The sequence below is a fragment of the Gastrolobium bilobum genome, unplaced genomic scaffold (assembly GCF_033153095.1).
Source record: "Gastrolobium bilobum isolate Gb01-03AN ecotype WA unplaced genomic scaffold, APGP_CSIRO_Gbil_v1 utg45580, whole genome shotgun sequence".
Classification (NCBI taxonomy): domain Eukaryota; kingdom Viridiplantae; phylum Streptophyta; class Magnoliopsida; order Fabales; family Fabaceae; genus Gastrolobium; species Gastrolobium bilobum.
The window spans coordinates 37896-53124 of record NW_026895669.1 but is presented as its reverse complement, the minus strand read 5'-3'; the positions used below and the strand labels follow the sequence as shown (position 1 = coordinate 53124).

Below are 15229 nucleotides of genomic sequence, written 5' to 3'. Positions count from 1 at the left end.
GGAGTGATGAAAATGAGGTATTTGAAATTAAATTTATTCTCTCTTGTTTGGATGAGGGGCAAGAAAATGGAGAAAAACAAAATAACATACTCAGCCATTGCTAATTTTTTATTATGATATTTTAAGATTGTGTAATTTGGAATTCCATAGGCTACTTCATCGATTTTTTCTTCACTTTCAATTTCTCTCTATTTTTATTTTTTAGTAGAATGTAAGTCAAATATTCCTTTCTAGTTCATTCCTCCATATTCTCTCATGTTTCCTAGACAACTTAATTTAACTTTTTCCCCTAATTTCCATTGCTTTTAATTTCATTTTCTCCAATTCCAAACTAAGTGCATGTGTTTATATTTTTTATTATAATTTTGATTAGCAATTTCACATATAGGGGTCCACCTAGTGGAAGTCGGGGGAAGGTTGTCTTACTATTTGATGATAATCCATTGTCTAAAATTGGTGTGAGATTTGATAAACCGATACCTGATGGAGTTGATCTTGGAGGGGCCTGTGAGGGAGGTCAAGGATTTTTCTGCAATGGTAATGTCTTACCTCTCTAATGCAACATTTATATTTTTAGATATTCTGTATTCTTGTATCTTTGATCCATGCTCTATATTCACTACTTTTCTATTTCCAGTCACTGATCTTCGATTGGAAAACAGTGGTGTGGAAGAACTGGACAAATTACTTATTAATTTGTTGTTTGAGGTTTGCTTTTACCTTGCTCTGTGGTCTAAGATTATGTACAGTCATTTCTGCTTCAGTCTAACAATAAGATTTTATACTTCTTTTTGTTTCAGGTTGTTTTTAGCGAGAGCAGAAGCTCACCGTTCATTTTGTTCATGAAAGATGCTGAGAAGTCTATAGTTGGAAATGGAGATCCAGTTTCATTTAAAAGTAGGCTTGAAAAGCTTCCAGACAGTGTGGTGGTAATAGGTTCACACACTCATACTGACAGTCGAAAGGAGAAGGTAATAATTTTGTTTTGGTTAAATTAATCTATAATGCCCTATATTATTTGGGGTTTTTCAATTAGGTCTCTATGCTTTCGTGCGAAAGTTTGTACATACTAAATTTTCAATTGTGACCTATTCAGAAATTTTTGGGAATATAGGGATCCAAAAAGTTTGAAATTGGGTCTGTATAGTTTCACAAATTCTTAGGGCCATATTGGATGAGCTTTTAAAAAGGGATTTTTACGCATTGTTTTTTTAGATGGATTTTGTTCTAAAGCAAAAGTTATTTTGTGTTTGGATGCAATATTTGAAAAGTACTTTTAAGTAAAAAAATTGTTTGGATGTTAAAATAAAAAAACACTTTTATCTATAAAATTACTGAAAAAGATGTATGAAATCAATAAATTTTTTAGCAAGAGTTGTTATTTTTCCCTATAAGGGCAAACCTTTGTGCATAAGCCTCCCCCACTTGCGAGGGTAGGGCTGTTTTTTTTTTTTTTTTAATGATGAGGGTGAGTAAAAGAGGGCGACCCTGGAGTAGTGGTAAAACTGCTCCTTTGTGACTGAAAGGTTACAGGTTCGAATCCGGGAAACAACTTTGTAAATATGCAAGGGTAAGGTTGCGTATAAGGATTATCTTCACCCCACTCTCGCTAGTCAGGGTTAATAGAGAGTTTTTTTTTTGGTTTTTAATGATGAGGGTGAGCCTAGAGCAGGGTAAAACTGCTCTGTGTGATTGAAAGGTCTCTGGTTCATATCTTGGAATTAGACTCTTTGCTAATATATGCAAGGGTAAGGCTATATATAAGGATTGTTCTCACCCCACCTTTGTTATTCAGGGTTTAATGGGGAGTGGTTTTACTACCATGAGTTATATAGAAGACACATTATGGTCCTATATGCATACTGCACAATAGTAGTACATGCATGAAAGTTTTAGAATCAAACAGTTGAGTGTTATTTTTCTCTCTAATTGTAGATTTTTTTCTCTTCAAATTTTGTGTTAATTTTTGAAGCTCTTCTGCATTCTCTGCAATGGTCTGGGTTTGAGCCACAGTACTGCATCTTGCTCGGAGTTCAACCCCAACTGTTGAAAAGCTTGTTGGATCTTGGTTTTCATCATTTTACGAAAAAGTTTGTTTTTGTAATTTTTTTCGTGCTGTTACAAATTCTTCAGAGCTCCAATGTCATTGTGCTGTTTCTGGATATCTTAGTTCTGCAGTTATATCCATTTCTTTTCACAAAGTTCAAAAATTTCATTTTTTTCTCTTGTTTTTGAGTTTAAAAAATGCTTGAATCTTCAATGGGCAGGGTTTAAGCATTTTTGTTGTTGTTGAGGTTTTGGGGTGTCTTAGTTTTTCTTTGATTTGCATAAAAATGGATGAAAGGAAGTTTTTTAGTTCTTGGCATGCGGTTAAGGATGATGAGGCCCAGAGAGCTTTCATGTGGCTCTAAATTTCGTGCAGTATCCTACACCACCAAAGGAGCTGCTGGTGCCGGCATTACCAGTACCAGCTTCGGTGACTCGGGTTGAGGCAGAATTGGATTTCGAGGGTTGTAACTGGCTTCCGGCTAGTGCTTATTTTAGAAGCTAGGAATGTTAGTTTCACAAAAAAGCAGTATTTTAGTTTTTTCTTTTTTTACTTTAATCTTTCTTTTTTAAAGTTGGCATCCAATTTATTTATTTATTTTTTTAAAATAAAAACACAGCTTCTTGGGCCAAAAAAAGCCCTTCCAAATGGGCTCTTAGTAAGCAGTCTACCGTAGCACTTAGTGCTCTAATGGTAGGGATCCAAGTTTTTAAATATGGGGACCTAAGTGAAAATCCCCAAATAGTCTGGGGACTTACAGATTAATTTAACCAATTTTTTAAAATGACAAAATCTGTTTTGTAACCCAACAGCCCATTGCAAGATACCTTGGAAAGTTTTGTATGCATATCATTTGGTTTATTTGCGTGAACTTTTGTTAATCAGTCTCCAAAGATCTGTTCTTTTTAGCAGTTATGGTTCTTTTTTATCTCTTTGTTGTACATGAATTGAAAAACTAAGGAAGATGTATATTGTAGTGAAGTAAGATACAAATTCGATTATTTATTGAATCCTTTGAATTTTCTTTCTATCCGTGGTCTAAACCTGTGTATAAGTGATTATATAATTGATTTATGACTATTTTCCCTGCAGTCGCACCCTGGTGGTTTGCTATTTACAAAATTCGGTAGCAATCAGACTGCCCTTCTTGACTTGGCTTTCCCGGTAATGACTACATCTCCTTTTGACTTTGTTTCTTCTTCTATTTGAAAGAGAGAAACCGGAATTGCCTATATATGCTTGTATTTTGCATATCTTACATGCATCCTAATAATATTTCTTTCAGGCTTTCTCAGCTCTAGCAATGTTATGTGTCTAATATTTTCAGGATAGTTTTGGACGATTGCATGACAGGGGGAAGGAAGTCCCAAAGCCAAACAAAACTTTAACTAAGCTTTTCCCAAATAAAATTACAATCCACATGCCCCAGGTATATACAGTAGATTGTATATCACTAGTTTTGTTCTCCTTATATAATATTCATAACACGTTTCCTGTTATAGGATGAGGCACTTCTAGCATCTTGGAAGCAGCAACTGGATCGAGATGTTGAGACTCTTAAAATACAAGGAAATTTACATCACTTGCGCATGGTAAGTACCTTGTGTTTGCTTGAAATTTTAATTCATACAGCATATGGAAAGGTATTATGACGATAACACCTATATCTTTCATTTTGTAAAAAATATTGTGTTGGAGGCTGTTACGGCTGTTTAGTGATAGGAGTTGATATTACGGTAAGGTAGTATAAAAGAAAAGAATGGAATGGAAGAGAAAATCTGTTTATTGACAAGAAAATAAGAACACACAAGAGGCACTTCTCTTGCGATAGGGCATTCCCCTTCAACTGAGCACTCTCAGCTTAGCACAATATTTGTTAAAAAAACTTCTTGTAAAGAACCAATTTAATCCAAAAGCTTAAGCTGTTGGGTGAGGCTACATTAATGGTTTTATATATCTCTAACACGCTCCCTCATAAGAGAGCCCATTGGGTTTGAAAGATGGATCATGTATCAGACCCAGTCTACCTGTGCTAAGAAATTTCACAAAGAAAATGGGGGGCGGCGATGATCGAACCTGAGACATCGAGACTCTGATACCATGTAAAGAACCAATTCAACCCAAAAACTTAAATATATTCCTCAGCTTGAGGGGGAATATTGTAAATAATAATATTATTTTATTTTAAATAGAGAGTTGTATTTTAGAATCTTCTTTGGATTTAGTCCATTAGGTCATTTAAGTTCTTTAAATAGAGAGCTCTTGTACAGTTGTAATACACAATTTTCACATAATACCATCCTATTTTTCAAGTTGGTATCAGAGCTCTCGATCCTGAGGGCTCTGCTTCCGCAATTGCCGTATTTTAAAGCAGAACCCGTTTGCCTCTCGCCACCACTGGAATTTTTTTTTCGGGGACCTTTTGGACCAAGAGGACCACTGTTTGACTATATTTTTCCAGATCTACCAATCCACAGATGTTTCCCAATCACAAAACAACCCAAACAGCCCAAACCGTTACTGTTTTTCACTGAAACAGTACTATTGCGATGACTTTTCAACTCTGATCTACCTCGGACCACCTCGGTTGGACTCGCCTTGGCTCCCCGGTTCTAGATCTGCTCTTACCTCCTTGATCAGGCACTTTTCCAATGGTGGGTCTTTGATCTCGTCATAAAAATCGGATCTTTTTGGCCATTCGTGCCTCTTTTGATCAGATTTGACTTTTTTGTTTCTGTTTGGAACGTTCAGAGACCTCTTCTTGTCATAAAAATTGGATCTTTTTCGGTCTATCAAGCATCCTTTAATCAGATCTGATTTATTTGTTACTACTTGGGACGTTCAAAGGCTTATGTGGTAATTATTCACACTCTTTTTGGGCTGCCTTATTTTTTTCCGTTTATGGGAAGTTCGATCATCCACTGTAAGGGGTCTGGATATGTTTGGTAATATCACACACCCTACATCTCTTCTTACTTCTTGCACTGATTTTAAAATTCGTGGATTATGGATTCTGATGTCACTGATCATATGACTTGTCTAGCTGATCCGTTTCTTTCATATCACCTTTCTAGTGGTAACCATACTATAGCTGCAGCTGATGGTTCTCACAAATCAATTGTGGGTTATGGTAACATTGAAATTCAACCTTCCTTGCTTTAAAAAAATGTTCTTTATGTTCCTCAGCTCTCCACCAGTCTTATCTCCACTTATAAGCTTACCACTGACATGAATTGTGCTGTCACCTTTTTTCCTACCCATTGTGTTATTCAGGATCTCACCACGGGGAGGACGGTTGGAGTTGCTAAGGAGTAGGGTGAGTTGTACTATCTCATTCCAGAGCATGCTACAAGTGATACCCAAATCAATTATTAATGAGTCATCACCAGTCTACTTCATTTTCACAGATTTGGCTTCATCACAAGCTCCTGGGGCACCCGTCATTTGGCCTATTGAAGTCAATGTTTCCTTCTTTGTTTCTGGATCAGTCAATTAACTTCTTCCATTGTGATATTTGTGAGCTTGCGAAACACCACCGTGTGCCTTTTCCTTCAAGTTCAATAAAAAGTATTGAGCTGTTTACTCTTATCATTATGATGTTTGGGGCCTTTCTAAAAAGTACACAATATTTCAGGTGCTAGGTGGTTTGTTTCTTTTATTGATGATTGCACTCGGGTGACATGGATATTCTTGATGAAAGACAAGTCAGAAACACCAGAATTGTTTATTCGATTTTATCACATGATCGAGACACAATTTGGTAAAAGTATTAAGCGATTAAGATCTCACAATGGTACAGAGTACATCAACCAACATCTATCACAATTCATTTCAGATAAGGGTATGATTCATGAGCTCACATGTGTAGACACCCCTCAACTTGCTTGAAGTAACCAGAGCATTACTTATTCAGACATCTGTTCCTAGCTCTTACTGGGGAGAAGCCATATTAACTGTGGCCTATTTGATCAATCACTTATCTTCTTGATTCCTTGGCCATCTAAGTCCTGTTGATCTCTTAACCTCCTTCTTTCCTTCTGTTCCAATTATGTAGAGTCTTCAGTCTTGTGTCTTTGGGTGTGCCGCCTTTGTCCATATCCATAAACAACATCGGAGTAAATTAGAGCCTATAGCCCTTAAGTGTGTTTTCCTTAGTTATATTCCTAACAAGAAAGGATACAAATGTTACCATCCTTCAAGTCGTAAGTTCTTTGTCTCTATGGATGTTAGCTTCCATGAATCTGAGTCCTACTTTCTACACCCTCAGCTTCAGGGGGAGAACAATATAGATGCTTCATCGTTTTCTTCGAGTCTGAGTCTCCTTTTCCATTACCTACACCTACATCTCCTACCTTAGTAGCTACATTACATGACAATGAGAAGGAAGACTTAGTTGAGGCTGAGAGTTCATCTGATACCTCATGTGACATGCCTCCTACGATCGACAGAAAATACGTAAAATTGGGATACCCGAAATACTGTACCAAAGGAAGAAACAACCCACACTGCCCCAATAGTAACTGCAATCGCCTGAACTGCTGGTAAGTACTGAATGTACTACTTCTATTCCTGAGCCTGATATTAATTCTGATGACTTACCTATTGCTGTAAGAATAGGGAAAAGGTCTAGTACCCAATACCCTATCTCTTATTTTGTCTCCTCTAGGATACAAAATAAGAAAAGGGAAAATACGTAAAGCTGGGATACCCGAAATACTGTACCAAAGGAAGAAACAACCCACACTGCCCCAATAGTAACTGCAATCACCTGAACCGCTGGTAAGTATTGAATGTACTACTTCTATTCCTGAGCCTGATATTAATTCTGATGACTTACCCATTGCTGTAAGAAAAGGGAAAAGGTCTTGTACCCAATACCCTATCTCTTATTTTGTCTCCTCTAGGAATCTTTCTATGCAGCATAGAAACTTTATTACAACACTTGACTTTATTTCAATCCTAACATCAGGGCATGAAGCATTAAAGAAAGATAATTGGGTTCAAGCCATGAGTGACAAGATGAATGCTTTGGAGAGAAATAATATGTGGGAAGTCGTTGACAGGCCAAAAGTAAAAAAGGCAGTAGAGTGAAAATGGGTGTATACTTTGAAGTATAATCCTGATGGAACTCTTGAGAGGTATAAGGCTCAACTAGTAGCCAAGGGGTACACACAGACCTATGGAGATGATTATGAAGAAGCATTGCTCCAGTGGCCAAAATGAACATTGTAAGAGTTCTATTGTCCCTTGCTGCTCACTTTAATTGGGATTTAAAACAATTTGATGTGAAAAATGCCTTCCTCAATGGCGAATTAGAAGGGGAGGTTTATATAGAGATCCCACTAGGATTTGACTCTACAAATGTAGATAATAAAGTTTGCATATTAAAGAAGGTGTTATATGGCTTGAAGCAATCCCCACGTGCTTGGTTTGGAATATTTACCAAGGTTATGGTTTCATTAGGATACAAACAAAGTTAAGGAGATCACACACTTTTCTTTAAACATTCTCAGGAAGCTCACTATCCTTCTAGTTTATGTTGATGTCATTATTATATCATGGGGCGATATAGATGAGAAATGCGCTATGCAAGAAAGACTGACTGCTGAATTTGAAGTTAGAGATCTTGGAAGATTGAGATATTTTCTTGGGATAGAGGTTGCTCATTCGAAGTAGGGGATCTTTATTTGTCAACGAAAGTATGTTCTTGATTTCCTTAAAGAAGCAGGAAAACTTTGGTGTAAACCTTCCAGTACTCCGATTGAGCAAAATCGCAAACTAGGAAGTGAAAATGAGAGTCCCTCAGTTGACAAAGGACAATATCAATGAATGGTGGGAAAATTGATATATCTGGCTCATACTAGACCTAATCTAGCTTATGCAGTTAGTATTGTTAGCCAATTCATGCATGGTCTGAGGGAAAAACACCTGCAAGCACTTGCGGTGGACAGGATTCTTCAATATCTAAAAGGCACACCATTCAGAGGACTATTATTCTAGAGGGAGGAAACCTATCCTTAGAAGTTTATACAGACGCTGATTATGCTGGATCCGTGACTGACTGACGGTCTGCTTCGAGGTATTGTATGTTTCTCTATGGAAATCTAGTAGCATGGAGAAGTAAAAAGCAAAATGTGGTTGCTAGATCAAGTGCACAGGCAGAATTTCGGGCCATGGCTCAAGGTATCTATGAATTGTTATGGCTAAAAATGATTCTTGATGATCTCAAGGTGAGATGTGAAGGACCTATGATAGGATTGGACAAATATATCAGAATATAAACGCAGCACACATGAGATTTGGCCCAGTAATCTGGATTTTCTTTATATTAATCAGAAAAGTAAAATGCTATTACAATGAACTTTCAATCTAAAGCTTAAAGAGACAATTACAAGAAAATAACTAACAAATTCAGTGCAATTAAAGAGGCACTGATCTCTCCCAAGAACTCCCAATTTTCCAGCCTCCATTATCCTTCCATTGCTCTGTTTATGTACTCACACCTGAAGAGCACACCCCTCCACGTCAGCAGCCTCACCCACACTAACCGAATTGTTCCTAACCGAATTGCTCTCAGCATTCACACCTGCATTCTGCCTTCTTTCCTCTAACTCAGCAGTGGGAATTAATCCCCTATGACGTTTTCTACAATACACCTTAATAGGAGTCTTATCAATACTTCCCCCCAGAACCTTCACCTTGTCCTCAAGGTGAAATGCCGGAAATTGGCAGTCCAACTGAGCGGAATCCTCCCAAGAATTTTCAAAGGATGGCAGCTGAAGCCATTTGATCAGGACCTCTATTCGCCCCAAGGAATTTCTTCGCCATTGAAGGACATCTTCGGGCTGCACAGCAAGTTCCAAATCCTCACCCAACATGGAAGGAAGTGGCTGAACCTGAACCGTAGGTGATATAGCCTTTTTCAGGAGTGAAACATGGAACACATTATGGATTTTACACTCCGGGGGTAATAGTAATCGATAAGCTACAGCACCAATTCTCTCCACCACCTTATACGGACCATAAAATCGTGGACTAAGTTTCTCATTTAATTTCCTAGCCAAAGATTTTAATCGGTATGGTTGAAGCTTGAGGTAAACCATGTAATGAATTTGAAATTCAACATCCCTGCGATGCTGATCTGTTTGTGCCTTCATCCTACTCTGAGCAACCAACAGATGTTGTTGTAATTCATGTAAAATTAAATCACGATCTTGCAGCAGTGTAGTTACCTCATCAACTGGAGAAATTGCAAAGCTGGACCGAAACAAGGTTGGTGGTTCACAACCATAAACTGCCTTAAAGGGGGTGGTACCCGTGGCCGGCTTGAAGGTTGTATTATACCAGAATTCTGCCCAATGCAGCCAAGAGGACCATGTTTTTGGTTCACCCAACATGGAAGGAAGTGGCTGAACCTGAACCGTAGGTGATATAGCCTTTTTCAGGAGTGAAACATGGAACACATTATGGATTTTACACTCCGGGGGTAATAGTAATCGATAAGCTACAGCACCAATTCTCTCCACCACCTCATACGGACCATAAAATCGTGGACTAAGTTTCTCATTTAATTTCCTAGCCAAAGATTTTAATCGGTATGGTTGAAGCTTGAGGTAAACCATGTCATGAATTTGAAATTCAACATCCCTGCGATGCTGATCTGTTTGTGCCTTCATCCTACTCTGAGCAACCAACAGATGTTGTTGTAATTCATGTAAAATTAAATCACGATCTTGCAGCAGTGTAGTTACCTCATCAACTGGAGAAATTGCAAAGCTGGACCGAAACAAGGTTGGTGGTTCACAACCATAAACTGCCTTAAAGGGGGTGGTACCCGTGGCCGGCTTGAAGGTTGTATTATACCAGAATTCTGCCCAATGCAGCCAAGAGGACCATGTTTTTGGTTGAACCAACATGGAAGGAAGTGGCTGAACCTGAACCGTAGGTGATATAGCCTTTTTCAGGAGTGAAACATGGAACACATTATGGATTTTACACTCCGGGGGTAAAAGTAATCGATAAGCTACAGCACCAATTCTCTCCACCACCTCATACGGACCATAAAATCGTGGACTAAGTTTCTCATTTAATTTCCTAGCCAAAGATTTTAATCGGTATGGTTGAAGCTTGAGGTAAACCATGTCATGAATTTGAAATTCAACATCCCTGCGATGCTGATCTGTTTGTGCCTTCATCCTACTCTGAGCAACCAACAGATGTTGTTGTAATTCATGTAAAATTAAATCACGATCTTGCAGCAGTGTAGTTACCTCATCAACTGGAGAAATTGCAAAGCTGGACCGAAACAAGGTTGGTGGTTCACAACCATAAACCACCTTAAAGGGGGTGGTACCCGTGGCCGGCTTGAAGGTTGTATTATACCAGAATTCTGCCCAATGCAGCCAAGAGGACCATGTTTTTGGTTGAACCAACATGGAAGGAAGTGGCTGAACCTGAACCGTAGGTGATATAGCCTTTTTCAGGAGTGAAACATGGAACACATTATGGATTTTACACTCCGGGGGTAAAAGTAATCGATAAGCTACAGCACCAATTCTCTCCACCACCTCATACGGACCATAAAATCGTGGACTAAGTTTCTCATTTAATTTCCTAGCCAAAGATTTTAATCGGTATGGTTGAAGCTTGAGGTAAACCATGTCATGAATTTGAAATTCAACATCCCTGCGATGCTGATCTGTTTGTGCCTTCATCCTACTCTGAGCAACCAACAGATGTTGTTGTAATTCATGTAAAATTAAATCACGATCTTGCAGCAGTGTAGTTACCTCATCAATACCCGTGGCCGGCTTGAAGGTTGTATTATACCAGAATTCTGCCCAATGCAACCAAGAGGACCATGTTTTTGGTTTAGGGGAACAAAAACACCGCAGGTAATCTTCCAAGCAACGGTTGACTACTTCCGTATGCCCATTTGATTGTGGGTGATAAGAGGTGCTATACTTCAGCTTAGTACCGCTGCAACGAAATAACTCCGACCAAAAAGAGCTAAGAAAAACTCTATCTCTGTCACTCACAATGGAAGAAGGGAACCCATGTAATTTGACAACTTCTTTGATGAATAATAAAGCAACTACCTTGGCAGTATAAGGATGCTTGAGCGGAATGAAATGAGCATACTTAGAGAGACGGTCCACCACCACAAAAATTGTGTCAAAACCCTGAGCCTTAGGTAAACCACCAACAAAGTCCATTGAAAGATCAGTCCACGCGCTTGTAGGGATAGGCAGTGGCTGTAAAAGGCCAACGGGAGACAGTGTAGAAACCTTATGTTGTTGACAAACCGAACAAGAAGCTACATATTCTTTAATTTTTTTGTTCATGCCCTCCCAATAAACCACACTGTTGACCCTTTTCAAGGTTCGCAAAAAACCAGAGTGTCCTCCCATATAAGAATCGTGAAATTCATGGAATACCAATGGAATGAAATTGGAATTTTTAGCTAACACCAACCTGCCTTGATGATATAAACGCCCTCCATGGAGGCTGAACCCAGAATGTGACTGTGGGTTGACCAGCAAGTCTTGAATGATGATTTTCATTCTACCATCTTGCTGTAATTCCTGCTCCAGTGCCTCATATTTACTCACATCCACACAAGAGAGAGAAAAGCATTGCAAATTCCTTGATAAAGCATCTGCTACTTTATTTTCCTTACTTGGCTGATACTGAATTTCAAAATCGTATCCTAGAAGCTTGGAAACCCATTTCTGCTGTTCTTCCCCCAAGATGCGCTGGTCAGTGAGGAATTTCAGGCTCTTCTGGTCAGTTTTGATAATAAAATGGCGGCCCAGCAAATACGGTCTCCACTTTTGGACAGCAAATACAATCGCCATGAGCTCTTTTTCGTAGACAGACTTATCCAATGCACGCGGAGAAAAAGCTTGACTGATGTAACTCAGAGGCTTGCCTTCTTGGGTAAGCACCGCTCCCATTCCTCTACCAGAAGCGTCTGTAATAACAGTAAAAGGCTTATCAAAGTTAGGCATGGCCAATACCGGAACAGAGCACATAGCTGTCTTTAATTGTTCAAATGCAGTTTGGGCTTCAGGTCCCCAAAAGAAAGCATCCTTCTTGAGCAAATTCGTCAATGGCTTTGCTATTTGACCATACCCTTGTACAAACTTCCGATAGTAACCCGTTAACCCCAAGAAACCCCTTAAACCTTTTAAGGTCTTAGGACTAGGCCATTGAGACATCGCTTGAAGTTTAGAGGGGTCAGCCTGCACCCCCTCTCTTGAAATGAGATGGCCAAGATACTCAATCTGCTGCTATCCAAAACTACACTTCTTCCTATTTGCCACCAACTTATGCTGCCGTAAGATGTTTAAAACAGCCCGGAGATGCTCAATATGTTCCTCCAAACTTTGGCTGTAAACTAAAATATCATCGAAGAACACCAACACGAACTTCCTAAGGTGTGGACGGAGTACCTCATTCATTAAAGACTGGAAGGTGGAAGGAGCATTGGTGAGCCCAAAAGGCATCACCAAGTGCTCATAATGACCTTCGTGGGTTCTGAAAGCCGTCTTGGGTATATCCTCCTCTCTCATCCTGATTTGGTGATATCCAGACTTGAGGTCAATCTTGGAGAAAATGCAAGAGCCTCCCAACTCATCTAAAAGCTCCTCAATCACTAGAATAGGAAACTTGTCAGGCACAATGAGCTTGTTGAGAGCCCTGTAGTCCACACACACTCGCCAACTTCCATCTTTCTTCCTCACCAAGATTACCGGACTAGAATACGGACTGATGCTAGGGCGGATCATCCCTGCATGAAGTAACTCAGAAACCAAGGATTCAATCAAAGACTTTTGATAGTATGGATACCTGTAGGGACGTATGTTAGGTACCCCACTCCCTGGTTTCAACTCAATAGCATGATCTTGATGACGATGGGGGGGCAAGCCCTGTGCTGGTTGGAAGACGTCCTCATATTCAGCCAACAGCATTGACAACTCCTTCCAGTCAGAACCACTATGAACCCACTGAGGCTCGATAAGACAGCCGTGGCCTTTGTCCTTTAAGGTCTTCACCATGGACCGAAAAGAAGTCCATGCTCCTGTGCGAGAAAGAGATGGGTCGCCCCTCAGCACCATTTCGTCTCCCTCTGTGTTGAATTTCAACGTCAGTTTGTTGAAATCAGCTGTGATTTCCCCCAAACTTCTCAGCCATTCCATCCCCAAAATCACCTCTGCCCCTCCCAAATCAAAAACAAACAAATCAATCTTCGTATGAAATTCTTGAATTTGCAACGTTACCTGACGGCAAACTCCTTGGCTCCCCACCTTATGGCCGTTCCCCTAAACCACCTTGAAGCTGTATGAGTCTTCAATAGGTAACCTTAGCCTTTCAGCAACCTGCCGACTGACAAAGTTGTGAGTTGCCCCACTGTCAAATAGCATAGACACTCGTTCACCATTCACCGTGCCCTATAGTTGCATGCTTTGGTTTGAAGAAAGCCCTAGCACGCTGTAAACCGACAGCTGCAATGTCTCCGTTGCGATCTGGGGCTGCTCCGTCGCTCGTGCCTCCAGATCCGGAGGAGTCTCCGGTTCGTCCAACTCTTCATCCTCCTCAACCACCAACAACTGAAGTTGAGCGTTCCTACAGCGGTGGTTACGGTCCCACCTATCTCCACACTTGAAGCAAAGGCCGCGACGGCTCCGATCGTGGAGCTCCGCCTGACTGAGCCTGCCACTGCTCCTGACGTTGCTACTCCCCGAGGCCTCAAATGTTCTAGCAGCTTCTTCGTTCCCCACGTTATTAGAACGCGTAGGGTTGCCCAAGCCAAAACGCGTGTCGTTTTGGGCGGCGATTGATGTACGTGTGTCAACACCTGGCGTTGGGTTCTGACTAGTGGAGTTGTGCGGCCCACTTATTGGGCTTTTAGCCTGTGACCCAGTTACGAAATTCTTATTGGGCTGAGTTGGGCGGCCCGATCCCAGTCCCCTATTATTCCACCCCACACCAAACCCATCCGTCACCCACGAATAATTACGGCGCTCCAAGCTCATCGTCTTCCTCATCATCTCGGATAAGGAGACAATCTCAGCTTGCATGAGCTCCGTTCGGAGGCTGCCGTGTACCCCATGCAACCAAATCTCTTTAAGCATTTCCTCATCAGCATAGCGAATAGGACTGATGATCCTCTCAAACTCAGCCCTGAACACGGCAACACTTCCGATCTGCCGGAGGCTCATAAGCTCCTGATATGGGCTGCCGGTGAGTTCCAACTGGAAACGATCCATCACGTCAACCCTGAAATCCTCCCATGCCCCATTGGGATTACCCTTTTCCCAGACGAAGAACCAGTTTAAGGCTGCTCCATCAAGGACCACCATGACCGCATCAACCTTCGCATGGTCAGGTATTGCATTAATCAAAAAATAGCGTTCCACCCTGATAACCCACGCGTATACATCCTCTCCAGAGAAACGAGGGATCTCCAATCTAGGATGACGCGAGGTTCTGTCGCCATGAGCCTCAGCAATCGGATTTCGCCAATCTGAATTCGTCGATTCAGTGCTACGCCGGCGAGATCGTCCGCGACGAGGGCTGGTGTCTCTGATAGGACGCTTGCTATGACGTGGGTTGTGCTGTAATAGGGTTAAGATTTCATCTAGCCTCTGGTCATTTCGCTCATGACGCTCCTCCGCGAGGGCCTCAATCCTTCGTAGCCGTTCCTCTACTCCTTCCCATCTATTATCCATTGTACGAGTAACAACCATTCAAAGCACCCCAAGGATCGGAGTGCTCTGATACCAGTTGATAGGATTGGACAAATATATCATAATATAAACGCAGCACACATGAGATTTGGCCCAGTAATCTGGATTTTCTTTATATTAATCAGAAAAGTAAAATGCTATTACAATGAACATTCAATCTAAAGCTTAAAGAGACAATTACAGGAAAATAACTAACAAATTCAGTGCAATTATAGAGGCACTGATCTCTCCCAAGAACTCCCAATTTTCCAGCCTCCATTATCCTTCCATTGCTCTGTTTATGTACTCACACCTGAAGAGCACACCCCTCCACGTCAGCAGCCTGGCCCACACTAACCGAATTGCTCTCAGCATTCACACCTGCATTCTGCCTTCTTTCCTCTGACTCAGCAGTGGGAATTAATCCCCTATGACGTTTTCTACAATACAC

General features: G+C 40.7%; 1 protein-coding gene across 3 annotated transcripts in view; it reads left to right on the top strand.

Moving 5' to 3' along the window:
* Nucleotides 1-15229, top strand: part of LOC133288491 (uncharacterized) — a 28040-nt gene that overhangs the window by 4146 nt on the left and 8665 nt on the right. For all 3 annotated transcript variants that reach the window (XM_061486280.1, XM_061486272.1, XM_061486263.1), the window contains 6 exons: nt 389-537; nt 638-708; nt 801-971; nt 3140-3211; nt 3375-3476; nt 3550-3639. In XM_061486280.1, coding sequence (XP_061342264.1) covers nt 389-537; nt 638-708; nt 801-971; nt 3140-3211; nt 3375-3476; nt 3550-3639 — 655 coding nt within the window. The remainder of the gene's footprint in view (nt 1-388; nt 538-637; nt 709-800; nt 972-3139; nt 3212-3374; nt 3477-3549; nt 3640-15229) is intronic.